We start from the raw sequence: 21,936 nt of genomic DNA on the forward strand, positions 1-21,936 counted from the left end.
TTTCCCCGAGCCGCGAATACAGTCGGCCCCGGAGCACAGCACCGTGTATTTATCTTTGGGATAATTGCAACCAAATTTGAATCAAAAAACCAGCCCCTGATCGAGCCCGCTATGCTCGGCCGCTGCCAACTCTTGCCGCTGCGAGCGCCATATCCATTTACACCTTCCACCGCGAAAGCCACTGTTGCCGCGCGTGCCATCCGGCGCAGTTCAGACTCAAATAAAACACCCCGAACGGACGCGCCGGAGGCTCAGGCATTAATTGTGTAATTGCGCGCAGCTGCGTTGTCAGGGTTACTTTTGATGATGTGGAAGGGAGGGCTCGGACAGAAACACACACACACACACACACACACACACACACACACACAAGACCCACTTTACACCATTCATCTCCACGTCGATATATCATCATTAATACTACACACACTCCACCATAAAAAGATACACATCCCTCCTTCTGAAATCACTCAAAAAAAAGGGGGGTAATTTTCCAAAACCGGTCTATTGTGTCTGTCCACGCAATGAGAATCACATGCATGCAACGATGATGAGAAGAAGGAGGAGTATGTTTGCTTTTCCACATACACCTAATGACATTCATCTGTCTTTTCGGTGCTCGCAACGTCGCCGCCGCATCGCTCAATACACCGGCAGCTCATTAAGGAAGTGGCCGTGACGCGCGGCCAGACGGCCGGCCCCATGCACGTCTGGCCATGACGATTAAAAGCCGGAGGATTAGAACGTGTTTGCGTTTCTTTTAATAATGACTTGCCGCCGGTTTAAGCAGCAGCGCTCATGCCTGTCTGGCCTGTGAGTGTGAATGTATACGTATACGTACGGCCCGGGCTGCCTTCTATCTCTCCACACAGTGATTTCATCACCGCCCGGAGGAATGTCATGACTCGCATGGTCCACGTGGCGCATGAATGCATGGGGGAGAGAGAGACGGAGAGGAGGAGGATGAGGAGGAGGAGGAGAAGGCTGGAAGCAGCAGAGCCAGCGGGGGGAGACACAGGAGGCAGGGGAGGGGAGGGGAGCTCAAACAGCAGCTCAGGCTTTTCACACTCCTCTCTCTCTCTCTATTTCTCTCACTATTTTCTCTCCATCTGTCTCTCTCTCTCTCTCACTACTATAAGTATCTCTCTCTGCCACCCCCCGCCCCCCTCTCCTTCTCTCTATGCCTGTCTCTCTCTCTCTTCTCTCTCTCTCTCTCTCGCACCTGATTTATAGTTGGTTGCCGCGGCGTGTCGCGCAGAAAAAGCAGCGATATACAAGCTCACGATGCGTCGTGCTATGCGGCTCGTTTTGAGCTTGTAGATCGGCTATTTGCGGTGCGTGACGCATGCTGGCGTGCATCTATAAAGTCTACAATAGGCTTCTCTCTCTCTGCCTCTCCGCGCCGAGTGCTGACAGTCACACAGCCGGCCTTCGCTGTACCCAATTAAATCTACACTCATCCAAGTTGTCTCGCTTTCCAGGCCTTACTCCATCAGTCCCCCCCCCCCCCACCCCCCCCCCCCCCCTCCACCCTCTCTCTCATCGGCTGTCTCCAGTGTCTCATTCTGAATGCATATGACAACATATGCAATCCTTTAATGTGTTTAAGGTTTCCAAACGTTTCTTCGTTCCTTTCTTTTTTCTTTTATAAGCAACCAAACAGCCATATCCATCACAGTGTGTGCACATGTCTGTCTGTGTGTGATTGTACATGTGTGATGTGTGTGTGTGTGTGTGTGTGTGTGTGTGTGTGCGTGTGTGTGTGTGTGTGTGTGTGTGCGTGTGCGTGTGTGCGTGTGTGCGTGTGTACACTGAACCCTATACTCTGTGATGCCGTTATGTCATCCAGGGCAGCGTTTCAAGCGCCAGCCCCACGTCTAGACCAGCGAGGGTCCAAAATTCCATATAAAAGGCTGGCTCTGTGAGGAGCACAGCCTGCCACGAGAGGAAGCCCATCGCACACGCAAAGGGTTACACTTTGGCAGAGCGCGGCGGAGTGGAGTATCACCGTGCCCCTGATAGCGTGGCTGCCCACCAGTGTCTTACCTCATAAATCTGCGGTCCTCTCTGGTCGTCACCTCAAACCATCAAAAATGACGCCCATTTCAGGCCCATATTTTCCAGTTGCTGTTCATCGGTCATTAGTGGTAGCCCAATACTGCAGGGTTTGTGAGTAAGGGAAGCCCCTCCGTTCTGCCGCACATTTCTAGAGGGCCATACGGTATAATACCCCTCGGCGCGAAGAATAACAACGCTGCAGGGTATAAGCTAGCTCTAACAGCACTGTAGGGGCCCTTATTCCCGTATCAAACGCCAGAATGGCGGTACTTTTAACGAGCAACAAATTAGCAGCTACGGTGCGGGGCGGTATGGATGGGGGGGGGGGGGGTTCTTTGAGACATTACGCAGCCGCCGCGGCGAGCAGCAGATCCCAAGGTGAAATCACACGTGTTTAAGGAAAGCGGAGAGCAGGTGCCTGCCAAGGACTTTCGTGTCGTCGGGGGCAGAAAAACGTTACGGAGTTTTGATGTGCCGTTCACGCGGTTATTACAGGGAGAAAGCAGATGGATATTAAGACACGCATGTGTTAATACTAATAGGGATAATGGCCACATCCTGTCTAAATTACTCCATGTCTCCCTTGTCTTTCTGAAATGGATACTTCACGAGAGAGAGAGAGAGAGAGAGAGACGTCAGGCCAGTCATTATGCTATACATCCACCTCCCATGTGTACAGTATGACCGCTGTACAGTATGTGTGGGTGAGAGGTCTAATGCACCACACATGCTGTCGAGGCTGCCATGCGTGCTTGCATGCCTGCGTGCTTCCCGACCGCATTCACAGTAAACCTGGAGTGCGCTTTATAATGCTGTCCCGACTGTTGTCTTTACAACAACCTATACAGTATAACCACTCAATGTGTCTACAGACCCAATCAAAAATAATTCCATGGAATTCCACAAATGTATTTCTTCCTTCTCCTTTTTTCGTTTTTTTTTTGTTGCTATCCTGCCTATTGTCTCTGCTCTGGAAAAGAAACAAACCCAGCCTGAGATGTTAGACAATATGACGTCATTCGTCTATCTATAATTCTATATGACATATGACTCCACATTTTGGCACGGTTTCAGTCCGATCAGAGCCTCATCGACTTCCATTATAACATTAAAAAAGTGGAATATTTCAACAGGGATTTTTTTTTTCAGGGAAAAACTAAAGGAGATACTTCTGTGACATTTGGTGCTGATCAGTCCAAGCGGTTTGCGGACACACACACACACACACACACACACACACACACACACACTTATAGATGGCTATAGTCTCCTGGAGCCACACCATGAAAACATTGAGAGCCGTGGTGGTGTGGCGCTGTGTGTGTGGAGGTATAATACACTACATCAGGTTGTTGCTTTTTCCTCGAGTACGGCTTGGAGAAGCCGTCCTGCAGACATGCGACATAGCTGTGGTGAGCGAGGGGAGCCTCCGGAACGGCGCGAGAGGAGCCAGCGGAGTACCCTGAATCCCCTTTAATGGCACTGTGGTCTGACTGCAGCAAGTACAGTGGAAAAATACAAAGGCGGCCGCCCGCGGGGGTCATGACGTGGACCGATCACGAGAGAGTCGGGGGGGGGGGAGGGGAGGCTGCGGCTGCAAGGAGGAGGACTGGTTGGGGGGAGGGGGGACACACACACAGCGAGTTCCAGGACAAAATGATGAAACGTCCGCGGAAGTGGAGGGAGAGCCGCGAGCAAACGGGAGCGGGGGGTGGTGGCGAGGGAGGGGATACAGACGGCGGCGGGTTGCTGAGCGCCGTGTAACCCATAATCTTTCTGGAGGTTTCCATCAGGTTTCCATCTCCATGTAGCGCCCACGCCACGGAGAGGCTGGTGGCTGATAGGTGGGGGGCGGGATGTGGTGGTGGTGTGTACTGGGGGGACCCGGCTCAGCTTGTATGATGTCAGTCCTTCGCAGAAGGTGAAACTTTCCTAAACAAAGGCGAGCCTGTGTGTTTGGCGGTGGTGTAGGGAGAGTCGGGGTTAGAAAAACACCTCATTACAGGGGGGGGGGGGGGGGGGGGGGGGGCAGGACTTCTGCTACACTGAACGAGCGGTCGAGCGTAAAACAACACGCATAGGGAGGAAGGCACCGCTATAGATGTTCTGATGCACTAACTGTTTGTCGGGCAGCACTTCCCTGGGGATGGGGTGGGTGTTTCACAATCACAACACTACAGTCGCCCTGTGTTTCGGACCGGTGCCAGTGTCGGTTTGTTGTACTTTCCAACGCACGCGTCACAAACGCTCACAGGTGCGCGCCTGTTCGACCGTGCAGCGTCAGCTGTCGTGCGTGCGACGGGTCTTGCGGGTCGACGCCAGCTCTGTTTGGTAAGGTTTGGGAGCAGGTTTGAGGGATGAGTGGCTCACGCACAGCGACATCCGCAGTGAAGCGCGGTCCCCTCCCTCCCCCTTGAGGTGGGAGGTAAGTGGCGGTGCGTGGGGAGAGGAGGTTGTGTCTGCGACTCTCTCTTCTCATCCCCTCCACCCCTCTCTTCCTCACCCGACCCCAGGGCCCCCCTGGGCCCCCCAGGGCCCTAATCAGCAGGAAGCAGAGCATCTCATGGGGGCAGCACAGGCGAGCCACAGCTGCCTGCCTGACTGGTGACTCCCAGTGCCCTCTCTCCTTCCATTTCTCCCTTCATCTCTTTCTCTCTCTTTTCTCTCTCTTTACTTGACATGGTTACACCCCCCCCAACAAACACACACACACACACACACACACACACACACACACACACACACACACACACACGCACACACACTTCCTGAGCTGCTTCCTCCACCCACGGCCCCATGTCATTTGACTCATTCTCCATGACTGCACCTCACTAACCCCAAAGCCAGCTCCTACAAGGCACTGGAGACTACAGCATGTCCTGTGCGTCCCTGGGAAACAAAATGAGAGGACAGACTCTTTGCAATGACTACAGAGAGAGAGAGAGAGAGAGAGAGGAGGGAGTGTCAGAGAGTGACTGAGAGAGAGAGAATGACAGAAAGAGATATCGGAGAGCAAATTTGCAGAGATTTTGTGGCGCCCCGGAGTGAGGCAAACACTCCCTGAAGAGACATTACGAAATTCTAAACTCTTTCACTTTTACCGCGTGTGCAAGACATTGCTTCATCTTCCACTGATTAATCTCTCTGCCAACTGCTATGCTGCGCGCGCTCGTCCAAACGCTCTCAGCGGCTTCCGCAAAACTCTCAAGATAAGCCCCTGTCCATTTGCACGGGAGATATCATATAGGCATTCTCAATAAAAGAGTATGAGTAAAATCTGAGGTATGCAAGCGTGTGTGTGTGTGTGTGTGTGTGTTGGGGGTGATTGTGCGTCACTAAAGCAGCTGTCATCATGTGTTCTCCATGACTACCACTTCATAATCATAGGGTTAACATGCGCACACAGTGTATATGGATGATAAAACTTTGACAACTTCCTGTCATAGTTGCCAATACTTTTTATTACCGGTATGTTACGGCTGATGATAACACACATGTTCAATTTCCCCTCAGTGGTGTCCGATGAGTCAGCAATGGCGACAAACAAAACTACTCATCGGCCTAAAAGTAGGAAAACTTGGCAGCACGCACACTTGCGCGTGCACACACACACGCACAAACACACACACATACACAGGATGCAAAGTCATCGATCCTTAGTCAGACCCCCTTCAAAGTAAGTGCAGCGCGTGTAAGAGAGTGGTCTAAACCAGTCTCACTGACTTGCAAGACTGTGAAATCCATAGTATTCATTTAACTGAAACACCCTGAAATCAACACTCATGCCTTCACTGTGTAGTAGACTATAGTCACATACAGTAGCAGCCCTCTCAGTTCAGCTAAATCAGAGTTAGGCTATTTTCAGTGCGAAACACTGGCAGTGACTTAACCCACTTTCAACCTATATTCATATTATTGGTCCTCACTAATGCTCATTATAATTTGGTACCATTGTTGTCTACTCGGTCTGTGTCTCAGAGAAGGGCTGTGGAAAGCCGCCTACCAGTGACATCATCGATGGGGAATCCAAGCTAATATAGAAACTGCAGGCTTTTATATTTCTGGAAAGTTAGCGTACTATATAATTAAATTCGCATTAAATACAAATCTAAATAATTGTTTGAAGGGGGCACAGTGTGTAATCCTGGTCTCTATACTGCCTCCCCTGGTCAGCCTGATGTGGGGGCAAGGAACTGGTTGGAATAACGTGTTCCTTACTTCCTTAGTTCTACGCACTACGTCCTACCGGGGAAACCCCCCCCCCCCCCCCCCTGTCAGGTGATAAGAGTCGGCCTGCTCACTCATGCATCAAAGGAACCATGAGCTCAGTTCGGGGCTTTCCCCAGATTGGCAGAGGGAAAGTAGCGCCCAGGATTACAGCGTTAGACATTGGCACCAGGTGGAAAAAATGGCTTACAAAAATATTTTTTGAAAAAAAAAGAAAAAAGAAAGAAGAACTGCCTAATGATGTCACTAGATGGTTTCTGAAGTCCCCCTTTACGTACTGTATACATCAGGCCCCACAGGGAGGGCATGAAAGCATAATGATGCTGTCTGCACATCGGCATCTCTATGATATAATAATGAAGGGGGTTGATGATTATACCTGTGTTTACAGAAAAAAACCTGAAAGTTGACAGAGCTGTGTTTATAACACCTTGTTGGCCCGGCGGCTTTGACATTGAGCAGGTCAGGGTGTGCTGACAGCATCTATTTAGAAAACAGCTGTGGCGCTAACAACGCTTAATGCTAAGTGTGTGGGAGGGACAGACCACCGGCCTGGAAGCTAGACTGGACTTTACAGGTTTAGTGGTGGGCGTGTTTGTTAAGGACCAAACAAAACAAAAAAACTGTTTTGTTATGACTGCAGTGAGCAAGGTCAAATACACATATGCGTACTGTACAGATATGAACATACATACTATAATGATTCGTTTCATGAGCTGAAATCTAGATATGCTTTGCAAAAAAATATATATTATTTTGACCAATCTATGAACTAACTATTGAGAAGATACAGTTTCAAATTTAATTTCTATAATTTGAAGATGAAGATCTGTCACACGCACGCACGCGCACACAGTCACACACACATGCCGTGCACACACACATGGTCTACTAACTATAGCTCCCCACCTTGAGCAAACCAAGATGTTAGAGTAGCGTGATGACAGCCTAGGAGAGAAAGGAGCTCTGTGCTGGCCTGCTAGTGCGACTGACGTATGCTCTTATGCAGTGCCAAGCACAATACTGAGAGGTGATGGTCCTGCTCTATGCTAATTGAGTCAATATGCATGGCTGCTGGTCAGATTGACCTTTTGATGCAGTAGATTGACTCTCAGCTTCAGGGGCCATTAATAACACGCACGCACGCACGCACGCACGCACACACGCACACACTGTGACACACGCACTGTGACACACACACCTGCTGCAACGCATTAAATGGAAGGCCCTAAGGATTGGGTTGGCAATACGGTGGTCTAGACAAGTTTGTGATGATGTTAGTGATAAGCGACAATGCACTTAATTAAATAACACCACCACTGGTAATTACATTGAGATAGAATCAATCAATCAAACTATTGTATGCCAAACCTTTTGTTTATCTTTCAGCAGACCCAGACTGAGTGACGTACCTGTACTACAGGGTGTCCACCAGACTGCGCCTTCACCGCTCCGCGGCTGCCCTCCGTCTCGTAGTGGGCTCGGTGGTGAGACTTGGGCTGCACCTCGATGTTTAGGGTGTAGGGGCCGGAGCTGGACGGCAGCTGCCAGTCCAGGGCTGGCAGGGACGGGCTGAGAGAGAACCAGACAACGTGTACTGTTAGATTAACCACATGAACCCTATAGTTTACCTGTTCTGGGCATGGCCTGAAATTAATTCAGCCAAAACATCAGATCTACAAGCTCATAACGCGATGCTTTGTGTGAGCTTGTAGATACTACTTTCGCTATTTGATGTACAGATGAAGTATGTGGTACTATATAATTGAACTAATGTAATTCAATTATATAGTACCATTATATTTTTCAATGCAGATTGGGACATTTTCCTGATGAATATGTAAAAAAGCTCAACACATGCAATTAAAAAAGGGATCTGATTAACTGGAATAATATAATTGTGTGCACTGTGTCATGTGTGCATCCACACACAATGTGAATATTACGCAGAGATACAAGAACACAATTTGTATTCTGAACTACTGTATATCGATTTTTGACAGTGAAAAATAGTACCAACCTGTAACTATATTTATTGTGTTGTTTATTCATCACATTGCTCAACATGTGCGTGAATACCTTAAACAGGCTAGCTGGCGATAGCGCAGATCCAAGTTCACACCAGCCAGCTAATCAAATTGATTGTAATTTATTTTATTTTATTTCTGTCAAGGTTGAAAGCATATTTGATTTAAGTGAGGAGAAAGTGTTTCCACATATTTGTCTCTGAAAACAATTAAATGAAAATACCTCAATTTGGAATCAACCTCAACTCAGGGCACTTCTGTCTGCGCCAACCATCCTGGTCCTTTTCCATTTCATCATTGCCTCGAAACTAATGAATTGAACTGACGTACATAATTCCTTAAGCCTGGGCAATAATTAGCGGCCCTTAATATGAAGAAAACCAAATGGGAGACGTATGTGGACTGGTTATACTGCAGTGAGTTTTGTATTAAGACGGTGGTTGGAAAGGTAAAGTAAAATGATGCTGAACTTGATGCTCAGCCATTGTCATGGTTTTCTAAAAAGTCACTTTGGAATAGAGGCCAGAAGCTATATGGCTATTTGGGGATCCTTGGAAAAAAGGAATATCCGCACTCTTGTATAACGTTTGAGTTTCTTTATTTCATGAAAACACATGCAGTATGAGAAATGTCTCTCTAGGTGGACAGCAGTCTATCTACAGTATGATAAACGTTTCTCTAGGTGGACAGCAGTCTATCTACAGTATGAGAAATGTCTCTCTAGGTGGACAGCAGTCTATCTACAGTATGATAAACGTTTCTCTAGGTGGACAGCAGTCTATCTACAGTATGATAAACGTTTCTCTAGGTGGACAGCAGTCTATCTACAGTATGATAAACGTTTCTCTAGGTGGACAGCAGTCTATCTACAGTATGAGAAACGTTTCTCTAGGTGGACAGCAGTCTATCTACAGTATGATAAACGTTTCTCTAGGTGGACAGCAGTCTATCTACAGTATGAGAAACGTTTCTCTGGGTGGACAGCAGTCTATCTACAGTATGATAAACGTTTCTCTAGGTGGACAGCAGTCTATCTACAGTATGATAAACGTTTCTCTAGGTGGACAGCAGTCCATCTACAGTAGGAGAAACGTTTCTCTATAGGTGGACTGCTGCTGCATGTGTTTTCATGAAATAAAGAAACTCAGACTTTATACAAGCGAGTGCGGATATTCCCTTTTTCCATTGATCTTCAAGAATCTACACCCATCAGCTACAGAGACTTGACTCCGTGAGTAGAGCACGCCTTCCTCCTTGGCATGGAAAGGTATGAGAAAGGGCACAGTAGCCAATTCGACACATGTGGGTAATAAAGATGCGCTCCTGCTTTGGTATGATTTATTCATAGCGACTAAAGAGAAGATCAATACCAATTTGAAAAATTGGTAACAATAAAATCAGAAAATGCCCTCACATAAAATGCGTAACAATGGGACTGCATGGGTCGACCCACCCAGTCTTAAAGGGTGGTATCTGTTTCTCAGAGCCACAGCTACAGCTCCCATAATATTGTTCTGAGACGGGGAGCCAAAGCTTCCCATGCGAAGACCATGGAGATATCTAAACCAAAACAAACACGCGCAGGACAATATTTCGCTGTGCCGGATGCCTGTTAAGCGCGGAGCCCGTGACCCCAGAGGGGGGGCTCGCATGAAACCAATCTCTGGCTGCATCTCCTTGGAACCTTCAGGGTGTTTGTTGACCCAAAGCGAACTGATTTCCCCCCACAGGACTTTTATCTGCCCAGTCAGTGCATGACATCACAGAGAGATGGGCCCACGGTGCGACAGAGCAAGGGCAACAGGCTGGCTGATTACCCACAGCCAGGCTTCCCCTCAGCCAGGCCTGTCACCATCACTTCCTGTCGCTCGCTATCTTAATCAAACACTTGATTTCCGACAGGAAAGTGTGTTATTTGTGAGGAAGAAAGAAAAAAAAACACATAGTGAAATGAAAAGGTACTTCAGAATACCATGATGATGAGTGTGCGTGCGTGCGTGTGCATGTGCGTGTTCCTGTTTGTGTGAGAGTTGTCATGGTGACAGGGGCACACATGTTATGCTACTCCTGCGAAATATGATTTATGTTTTTAATCTTCAAAGAAAGGAAAGCCCTTTTGGACATGGCAAACACGCCACTTTTCGATTTCTGCCTTCAGCTGTGGTCTTTGAAGACTAGAAAAAATATAAAAATAACGCATTGTATTCTTTGCGAAACCTATACAAGCCTAAATTTGGAAAAGAAAATGAAAACAGCAGCATGTCTGGCAGATTAATAGTTTTCCTTTCGCACGCCTGGAGAACTTAAAAGCGGTCCTTGAGTTGGATGCTCAGCACCATCAATCTGTCTAAATGTGTAAACACCTTCATTGTATTCCTTGAGGACTATTTAGAACCAGGGGCTGCTGTGTCGCTTTCAAAGTGCACAGTTCAAGCACCGTTGAAATTGCATTGTTCATAACATTGCTTATCCTACTATTTGACTTTTGTACGCGGTGGAAGTGTCACTTCCAACACTGGCTATATACAGTGTCCAGTCCACCTACCTGAGGTACGTCTTGGGCTTGGACCAGGAGTACGGGTGCTGGGGAACATCCAAGAAGCCTCCGCAGTAGCTCTCCTTCTTGAAGGGCAGGCGGGAGGTGTAGTCCTCCTGGCAGAGCTCGCCGTCGGGGCCCAGCTCCTCTCCGCCGGGCTCCAACTTCAGGCTCATAGTGTTGGGGCAGTGGTCCAGCATGGTCTTGCGCGCCTTGACCGGGATGCCCTCCCCCATGTCCACCACGCCGTCCGTGGTCAGGGCGTTGATGGCCGCCACGATGGCCGAGTTGGTGTACTGGTTGGTGTTGGCCAGCCAGCTGTCGTCGGTGATGCTGACGCGCGGGGAGCCGCGCGGGGACGGAGTGGGAGACTGGTGGGGCGAACACGAGGACTGGCGGTAGGTGCCGTTGAAACTGTACTTCCTCTTTCCCATACCCCCGCCGCCACCACCACCTCCACCACCACCGTTGACACCGCCGCCCCCACTGCAGGCGGGGGAGTTGGGCCTGGAGCCGCCGCGGGGCTGCCCCACCCAGCCTTCCTCGGCCACGGTGCCCATCTGCGGGGAGGTGGAGGGAGAATTATGGCGGGGGGAGGCGGCGGGGCCGCTGGCGTGCGGGCAGGACAGCAGCGAGGGCGTGCCTTTTGGGGAGACGCAGGGAGACTGCCAGGGGGAGTTCTGCGGGGAGTTGTCGTAGTTGTAGAAGCCAGACTCGTAGGAGGACGCCTCCGAGTTGCAGCTGCGCGAGGAGATGCTGCTCGCGGGGCTGAGGCAGCTGGGGTCGCGGTAGCCGTCGGCGTTGGGGAGAGTCAGGGTCACGATGGAGTTGACCCCGCGCTTGATGATGTGGTCCACACTGCTGCTCTCCTCCACCTCCTCCTCTGGGAACTGGCTGTAGGCCGTGATCTCGATGCGGGGGCTCTCCAGGGCCGGGGCCCCGTTAGGCCTCAGGCCTTGAGGCAGGTAGTAGCCGGGGGCCGGGATGTTGTCGTTCTGGAGGTTGTACGGGTGGCTTGATTGGAGGGTGTGGTACTGGGTGGCCAAACAGGGGTTCCCCATGCCCAGTGGAAGAGACAGGCTGACATTAGGTGTGTAGCTGTATGCATCTGGAAAACACAAAGAAGGGAGAGAAAAAAGTGTGTTTATGGAAGTTTTGGACAAAACTAATAGAACTACAAAATAGAAAGTTTGATTGTTGGGTATGCCGGAATTGAAGCAATTCCACCATGCCTGTATGGATTCAGATACTATGAGATGAGCATGATAATAAATCATTTTACAGTCATTTTTATAGTCTAAATTAACTGATAGATTCAACCCAAAATCCCCCAAAAAGATAAGTGACAGGTTGTTGTTATGAAAATAATTGTTACAGCCCTAGCTATTACTGTACACACACAACAGTAGATCAGTGATGCCTTTTCCAGTCCAAAATTCAACATGGATGACTTTAACCTGCGTGTATCAAATGCTCTGAAGAAACTATAATCCAAGCACTCAGAGATTCAGAAGTGTGTAAGCACACAAGTTGAATAACAGGTCTATTTGTTTCATCAGATCATCCACAGATCTATTTTGCAGTCTCTCGGCCGTCTGTGAGAGTTCCTCACAGTCACAGGAGTTTCTCCAGCAGCGCTGATGGATGCTTTATTTGATTGATTGCTTCACTCACTGAGTGAATTAGGCCCTCCCCTGTGGAAAACCCACAGCACTTTGCAGCGCTCTGAGCTTGTGATTAAGTCAAAGTGAGTTTACAGCTGCTGTGCATCGCACACACACAGATGCACCAAGATGAACACACAAACACACAGACACCGACACCGACACACACAGAAACTGACACAGACACACAGGTGCGTGCACAGGTGCGCGTGCCTACACATTTTCAAACACACATGCTAAGACGTTGACAAGCCTACAGACAAGACAGTGTCAATGTCATGTTGTGTCTGCCATGACTTTCCGTGATAATTCCAAAGGGGAGCAGATTTATTGTCATAAAAAAATGAACACCAATTTGTCAGTCTGCACGACAATGGCAGGGCATTCCCCTTGACTCTGTGCATGTGAGCTATATCCGTTCACCACAGCGCTCTGCATCACATGAAATGATGAACCTGTCATGCACCACAGAATACGTGGGTAGACTGGCTAAAATTAGTTCATGACAACAAGAGTCTATTTCCAGAAGTGGTTGGCTGGTGGCACGTTGTGTGCATACATACAGGACAACTATAGTACAATGATGACGTCAATGAAGATGCACCGTGTAGCCTGAAAAGAATAGGCAACCAATGGCCAATAACGCACCTATATCGTGGGCAGAAACCTCTTATCTCCATATTTTAACTTTTTGTGTTTCCGGTAAATTAATGCCCTACTTGATCATATTACAGCATCACACAAAATCATCAAAACGAAGCAGATCTACAAGCTCGAAACACTTGACCTCGTCAAACTGCTATTTTCTTATTTGAATCCTGAAAAGTAACAGTTTTGGACAGAGGTTTCCACCCGACAGAGACCATATAGTATATAGCAGAAAAATAAATCCAATTAAAATTCTACATCTGAAAAATGATCTTTCACCATCCTATAAACAAATACAAATCATGGACTGTTATATAGGAATAATAAGTAAATATTTGTAGAGTCCTAGGGTTGTTGCATGAAATATAAGTACAGACACAGAAGCATTACACATGCACTTTAACATACTCGTGCATACCTGCAGACCAACAGACAGAGAGTGACATTGACAGCAGAGAGACTACAGTATATTGCATTTTCACGAAGGTTTCATATAGTCTTTCTTGAGCTTTTAGTTGCGTGCTGTTGTCTCACATAAAAAATAGCAGATCTATAAGTTCACAACATGTCGCATCACAACGCATTGTGAGCTTGTGGATCGGCTATATATTTGGTGCGTGACACCAAATGTCACATGCATGCACGTGCAAGTGCATGCACACACACACACACACACACACACACACACACACACACACACACACACACACAGTCAGACAATGACAGCCAAGGCCTGTCGATATTCACCTCTTTCCATAGATGGATACATTACACTTCTTTGATTTCAAGCTTTACATAAATGTAACAAACAATAAACAAAATAAATATATTGCATAGGTTGAACAAAAACAACAGAAAGCGTATATAAGATATAGAAAGATCTGTTTACCACTCACAATCAGTCATGGTACAGTCCCTATGCACATACTCCATCCTATGTCCCACGCCTTGTTGGTACTCAAACATGTAGTTGAAATCAAACTCTGGCTCCTCGGGCTGGAAGCTCATCCTCTAGTCTCTTGTGAATACATGTATACACTATGATCTGAGTGCGGTTACGTCCTCTCTATAGCTCCTCTCCTCTGGACGTCCCTCTTCTATAGCCGTCAAAAGATCACATCCTGCCCACTCCTCCCGGTGTGACACACCTCCTGTCTACAGGCCTGACTTTAAACACGCGCGCACACGCACACATGCGCGTGGGGGGTGAGCGTGCACGTGTGCACTCACTGCACTAGGCTTTCCAACAACACACCCTGCGTCGTTCTAACACCCTCCCACACACAGTTTTTTTTGTTGTTCTTTTTGGGTTGTTTTTTTTAATCATCAGATGCACAGTATTGCCGCAGAAACCTGAACTTTTGCCTTGCTGGGTCAAATGGTACAGTACTTGTCTGCTGAACTAACAAATTAGCCAAAACAGCGATTCCTAGGATGAAGCCAACACGCGATGATAACACCAGTTTGGCCCAGATCAAGAAAAGCTGCATGAGCAATGAGTTCAATTTAGAGACATCAACTGTCACACAGATTATAGCGTTGCATGCCGTTTCCCTCCTCCGCAATCTTTCCCAATTACTCTATCACCATCAAAACACTGTCTCTCCCAGACCCAAACCAGCATGACTAAAGATTGGAAGGGCTTTAGCCATGGGGATTGTGGTCTGGACAGGACTCAGTCAGTGTGGTTCTCTCTGGGGAGAGGTGTACTAGGTGGTCGCCAATACAAGTTGTCTGAAGCCCCTGGGCCACTTATTGCAGACGGCTGGCTATGCTAAGGACACCAGACCAGCGTGTGTGCGTGTGTGCGTGCGTGTGCATGTGCGTGTGTGTGTGTGCGTGTGTGTGACAATAATGCAGCCGTCAGCAGATTGATGAAGCCGTATGTGGTTAAGCACTTCTCGTCTAGCAAGCTACCCTAGCTGTGTCCCTGAATTTCACAAACTGTAGGCACGCATGCACATCTCACACACACACACACACACACACACACACACACACACGCGCGCGCGCACACACGCGTCTGTTACCAATTATGAGGCTTAAGAAAGCAGGACTCAGATGAATAATAATACAGCCCGCACCCGTCCATCTGAAACCTCAAAGACAAAATGAAAAACCCAAACCCACAAAAAGATCATGACATCAGCACTGGGAGCCTTCATGAATTAAGTGAAACAATGTCATTGTGTGGATGAGCCCAATCCCACATCCATGTTGCATGTGAATAATATATAATTATCTCTCTACACATACATACTGTACATACATAAATGCATACATAATTTATATCTATCTATACAGTATACACACACATCTATCTATTTGCAGACGTGCACGTGTGTGTGTGTGCGCACACACACACACACACACACACACACACACACACACACACACACACACACACACACACACAGTAGCATTATCTCTATCTCTCTCCATACATACACACACACACACACACACACACACACACACACACAGTAGCATTATCTCTATCTCTCTCTCCATACATACATACACATACTATACATACACACACACACACACACACACACACACACACACACACACACACACACACAGGTGAGAGCAGCAAGGCACCTTCAGCAGTCAAGTTCATAATGCACTCAGTCACACACAGCTCTTGGAGCCACCTAATGGTTGTTTTAATTCACCAAATGAGGCAGACTGCTGCCTGCAGCCTGCGATAGCCAGCTATATAGGCAGGCTATGAACCAAATTAATGCGTGCATTCCTGTCTTTAATGCCTCGCAGCATAGCCTAATAATAACTTTGAATTGGGATGCTTATTGCATAAAGACGTATGTTGAGTCGTTTAAATCACATGATGAAACACGCGGTTTACCTTCTTCTGCTGACTTCATATCGGCGGCGAGAGAGGTGAGAAAGTGAAATCCTCGGTCCTTCCCCGCAGGTCCAAAGATGAACTTGGAGTTGACGCTCAAACAGCTGGTATCCTGCATTCAACAAGCGACGCGCGACTCTCGCGGTTGGGACTAAACAAGCGATGATGTCCCTGACAACTTACAGCGTAAATTCACAAACCGCAAAATGAAGGCATACCTTACGCCACAAACATAGCATTAAAACTCCCGCTGGCAATAAATTACTTTGTTTGTGTCCATGCGCGGTTGCACACCGAAAATAAGAGAGGGATAGACTACTTAAAAATGTCGAGAAGAGTTGCAGAGAGCGGACGCGGACCACGCTATACCTATGTGACAACACTCGGGACAGGGATGGATGGAGGTTTAGGTGAGTTTTGGGTCTCTCTATGGTTGGAGCAGGAGCCTAATTAAGATTTCCAGAGACTCCCGGCGTTGTGACGCAGCGCCCTTGTCAAGGGGGCTGGCTCCATCGTTTTTTAAAGCTGGAAAACACCCCGTCCCTCTCTTTGCGCCGCCCATCCAGGAATGACGTGATCGGCTCCTGCCAGCTCCTTGCTGGAGAGCTGTCAAAAAAGGCTGGTTTTTCTTCTATCCGCCGAGCCGAGTGCTGCCGAGGGATTCCATCTGTGCGCGTGGGAGTGGGGGGAGGAGGAGGAGGAGGAGGGGGAGGGGGTTGTTTTGGAGATCCCAGACTGTTTACAATGTTGCTCACTCAATCGGCATTACATTCCATTCCTCAGATTTGTCGAGAAAGACGTTGTTGAGCTAATTGACTTGCCTTTGTGTTCCTGTCAGTGTCGTGTAACTATAGAGATGATCAAGAGGGGGGGTCCCATCCCCTCTTTTGTGAGTTTCAACCCACGAGTTTTTTTTCTGGTATGTTTTCCTTGCCCAAGTAAGGTCAAATTGTTTAAAAAATATTATTAGGCTGGTTGCCCATTATTACTACTAATACTATTACTATTATATTTGGGCGCCCGACCTACTATATTGTAGGATTTGCTCAAGTGAAAACATTAGATATGCCAGGCAAATGACAATGGCAGATCCTGATAAATAATAACAATCAACAATAACAGTAAAAACACACCACCTGTGGTTCAAGTGGTTCAGGCACTCTTTATAATTATCATCATAAATCATCATACATCATCTCATTCTCAACCAATGGCACATCTTCCATCCAATCATGCTGGCCAATCACAATTTGTGTCCTCACTTTTGTCTTCAATGTTTTGTTTACACAAACACTCAAAGCTGGACATTATATAGGAAGGCTATAGTGCCCCTCAAAAAGATACACATTGTGTAAACTGTCAAATTATATATTAATAACAACTAGAAAAAATGCCCCTCAGGACACAGGTCTCCACTAACCACCAGGCCAGGTCAGGTTGTGGCCTCCTGGTGGCGCTATAATAGGCCAATGTGAAAAGGGTGCCATTTCTTCTAATGCCTTTGATGGCAATTTTGTTCAAAAGAAATATTTTGCAAAAATCCACCTGTTGGTGGCACTATAACAGGCCAATGTGAAAAGGGTGGGATATATTCCTCAGCCTAGTAGGAAAGTGCGTGAACGATTTCACGTAAATTGCATGCTGCGTTCATGATTTGACGCATTTTGTTCAAAACGGGCCAATCGTGCAACTTTGAAAGCCAATTATAGTCAATTAGGATGGAATATGAAATATGGGACGGATCCGTCTTGTGCACATGAATATACGGTAGATACTGTGTAACAATTTGCAGGATTTTTGTACAGAATCTGGAGGAGTAAGATCAAGAAAAAATGTTTTTCAAAAGTCGACCTCATGGTAGTGCTATAACAGGCCGTTCTGGAATATTTGGGGGAGAGGTTCATCGTTGGCATCCAGGGAGTGTGTGTGCGGTCACACGGACACACGGACAGACGCTGTGCAAAACATACTCTCTCCCCATGGCTTCGGCCTGGTGGAGACAATAATTTATCTAAAGTATCTTTGAACGTAGCTTTGAACCCGGCAACACCCTCTCACAAAGCCATGTCTATATATCATATCAAATCAACCATGTCTGACAGACCTGTATAGAAAGCCTATAGGATTCACAAAGTCCTGTGCCTCGTCCATCCTCAGGCCTGACATTACATTTTTGGATTCTCTGCATCCGTAAGCCCCTCCCATTTTCTGTTAATTGACGCCTTCCATCAAGGGGACATCTGAAGGGGTCTTCTAAAGGGGTCATATAATGTGGTATATCCAAGTTTGGCCACAGATAGATTTATTTTTTATTTTTCGTGGACAGAGATTTTTAGTGGCTTATGGTATGATGATGATGACGATGACGATGAAGTTATTGTGGTCCCTAATTTGGGATGAGCCAAACAACCCCCTCCTCCTAACTACACAGAACATTCTTGCAATGTTCGATTAGAGAACTTTGTAAAAGTCCACAGAGTCCCAACTATCTTAATAGTTTCCCAGTTAACAATCATGTAAACAGCATTCAAAAGAAAATATATTTTATATGTAAGCTTAGGATATTGATTTCTAATTTCTTTGGTATTGGTCTTTGGTATCACATAAACACTGTATACTTCATATTGCCTGTCATCATTCAGGAAGTTTTTAAACTTCATCACATAGGCAGTGTAATCCAATTTTGAGTTAAGGTCCTACGGGAGCATTTAAAAAATACCAAAGATACTAAACAAATATTTGTTTAGAAATACATTCACACAGAACACAAGTATTGCACAGCAATGAAACAAGGTAGACTTTTTATTTAAACTAAACTAAAGCATGAACGAGGCACTACTCTATATGAAAAGTATAATTTATTCTATAATTTATTCACTGACACGTTTTGGTATTGTTTATTTGCAGTGTAAAGCTGTTTAGGCTATAGCTGTACTTATGCAATCCACTGATAAAGAAGTTCTATAGGCAGTTCAGGAATCGCAGAGGATAGAAAAAACTGAAACGGTCTAATATCCCCCTTCAACTCTGCAGCTGCAGAGAAATGCAGCTACCTGCGCTGGCGCAGCCCCCGGGGACAGCGCAATTAGTGACAGTTTGAATAATCTACACAGTAATTCATTTTGAACGGGCTCCAGATTGATGAAAAAAGTTCTCCTATGAACCTGAAATGTAGCTGGCAAGTTTAAGCACCAAGGATCATCACACATAATCAGGAGCAGACGGCTTGGGCCTTCTGGGGGTGGGCCGCGGGGGCAGACGTACGCAGACTGCTATGGGGGGAAAGTAATAGTATGCCGTGTTTTCTTTGCCTACAGTAGCTCTCCGGCGTCGGCTGTGGCTTGGCTGATGCACGTCTGTGAGCTTAGAGATGAAGAAGCCACATCACATACACAAGAAGATGAATTATGGTCCAAACCAGCAGTAGGAAAAAAGAATAGTTAGTTGCACAACTGATGCACAATCCCAATAGGAAGGGGGGGGTCTTCAAGCCTTGTTTACCACTTTAGACCGTGCAATGCAGCATATTATTATATATATTCGTGCATAGGGATCTGATGGTGTGTCTTGAGAACTCGGCTACTGTTGAATCAGGTACCATTGAATCAGTGTTGTCATTAACAATAATAGAAGATTTCACACCCTTTCTCTATGGTGACTGATTACCATATTTATTTAGTGGTCCAAGTTTTATGAATGACCTAAACTAAAAACCATTCATGTTGACTTTACAGATGCAGTACTTGTAGTGGGATCATGTTCTGGGCAGTAACCACGCCTTCTCTCGTTGTTGGTTGGACACAATAGCTGGGCCAGCTCTCGTGAACAGCAGAGCCGAACGCCAAGATAAAATATCATATGCACACTTGTATTCTCATTCTATAATAAATATTGGTTAAATCTATTCATGAGTTATCTGACTGAATTGACCTAGCCGTGTTGGGGTTGCATTGTTTCCTTTTACAGCGACCAATATCGGCCCCCACATGCATTATCTGATCATGAATCTATCTTGGGACTGCCCTTAAGTCAGACCTCCCGTTAGTCTGACCTGTGCTGCAAATCACCTGCTGTGGGTTACAAATCACCTGCTGCAGGTTACAAATCACCCGTGCTGCGGGTTACAAATCACCCGTGCTGCGGGTTACAAATCACCTGTGCTGCGGGTTACAAATCACCCATGGCTTCCTATGAGGTTAGGGTTTGGGATAGTGTTAGTAATGGTCGGACTAACGAGAGGTCGGACTACCTGCCCCGGTTCGGAAGTGTGATTAATTTAATATCCTTCATAAAGTGTACAATCTCAATAGGTACAGTATACAGGCCTACTGAGTCTGTGCAAGTTCAGAGGTAGACGCCTTTATTCCCCTTTAATGATACATTTCCAGGGAAGATGTAATTTATGGTGCTACTACAGTACATCTGGTCCAATGGCATATGCTGAGCAGCCACAACATGTCTGCGGAGAGCATTAGAGACATAGCCTGTCTCGTGCACAGATTTACGAGAGGCCTGCTCCTCGCTCGTGTTTTTCGCAGAAAACGATAATTGGTTGTGTCTTGTAAACAGACACTCAGTACTTCGCTCTAAGTTCACTGCATATACAGACACATTTGCTGGCGTAGTGGACTCTCTCTCTCTCTCTCTCTCTGATCGGTCATTCCTGGGAGGGAGGTAATCATAGTGATATGTAGGGCCTACACGTGGCTGACACCTAAAACCACAAATACAGACATTCAAACCCAATCAAACGGCCCTTTGGAGCCCATGCAAACCCATATGCAGATAATGTTCACACAATAACATACCAAGCACGTGTGCACACTCTGCCGCACGCATGTGCCTGTGCACACACACATATACACACGCACATGGAAACGCACACACACACGCACATGGACACGCACACACACACGCACATGGACACGCACACGCGCACACACACACACACACACACACACACACGCGCGCGCGCACACTCGCACGCACACACACACACACACACACACACACACACACACACACACACACACACACACACACACGCACACACACACACACACACACACACGCACACACACACACACACACACACACACGCGCGAGCCCGCACACCATTAAGTGCCACTTTAAGTGGCAAACCTCTACATCAGTGTCTGGTGTAGAGTTCCACACTTAGCTCCTCTTGTCTAAAACTAAAACAGCTTTTCTGCTTGGAGGCGACCACTTCGCTGTGGATCATTACTGTCAAGGGATTAAACATCTTTTCCAAGGGTGCTGATGGTATGATATATGATAAGGGAGCTTATTGAATTATAAGTACTGCAGCTAATACCACAGTTTCTATCATGTTTACTACTCGTGGTTTGGCCCAGAAGATGGGCCACATCTGGGCCGAGCCAAAAAGACCAATTTCTTAGAACTCTCCATGAAAAAAAGATCTACTCATAAAACATGGAAACAAACTAGAGATGTATAAATAATCGCATCTAAGGTTATCCAGGGAGATGGGGCTGAGGGCTGAGTCCTGTCCCATTTGTTTGGCTAGACATCACAAATGCAACCAATGGGGGGGGGAGACAGTGGATAGAGACACATATTTATATCGACAGGGACTCTAACAAGAAATGTAAACCCAGAGAAGTGTAACTAACTCTGAGCGATTGAGCGCAATACATAAAATACAAGGCTGCAACCTCAGGCACTCCTTTCAATGCTGTGCACTTAATCCCTTCCTTTTACAACATATAATTTGTCTTTCTTATATCCGGGGAAATGTATACTGCAATGTTATGTCTGCACTATTATAAGCCATTTTCTCAGTAGAGGTATAGTGTGCTTGTTATGCGCCATAACTCAAATCAGACTTTTTATGACAGCCGTAAACACTCTGCAATGTATACACCG

At 46.8% G+C, this 21,936-nt stretch overlaps 1 protein-coding gene across 4 annotated transcripts in view; it reads right to left on the bottom strand.

Moving 5' to 3' along the window:
- LOC308319006 (nuclear factor of activated T-cells, cytoplasmic 1-like) overlaps positions 1-16,527 on the bottom strand; it is a 79,164-nt gene extending 62,637 nt beyond the window's left edge. For 3 of the 4 annotated variants that reach the window (XM_080768790.1, XM_080768788.1, XM_080768791.1), the window contains exons 1-3: positions 16,030-16,527; positions 10,858-11,956; positions 7,698-7,857 (exon numbers count right to left, since the gene is read on the bottom strand). In XM_080768790.1, the coding sequence (XP_080624916.1) occupies positions 7,698-7,857; positions 10,858-11,956; positions 16,030-16,147 (1,377 nt within the window). In that variant the 5' untranslated portion in view covers positions 16,148-16,527. Of the gene's footprint in view, positions 1-7,697; positions 7,858-10,857; positions 11,957-14,056; positions 14,539-16,029 lie in introns of those variants that run through there. The other variant, XM_080768789.1, reaches the window with a different exon arrangement.
- Between the last annotated feature and the right edge of the window lie 5,409 nt (positions 16,528-21,936).

Source organism: Protomyctophum bolini, assembly GCF_963924005.1.
Source record: "Protomyctophum bolini genome assembly, chromosome: 7".
NCBI lineage: Eukaryota > Metazoa > Chordata > Actinopteri > Myctophiformes > Myctophidae > Protomyctophum > Protomyctophum bolini.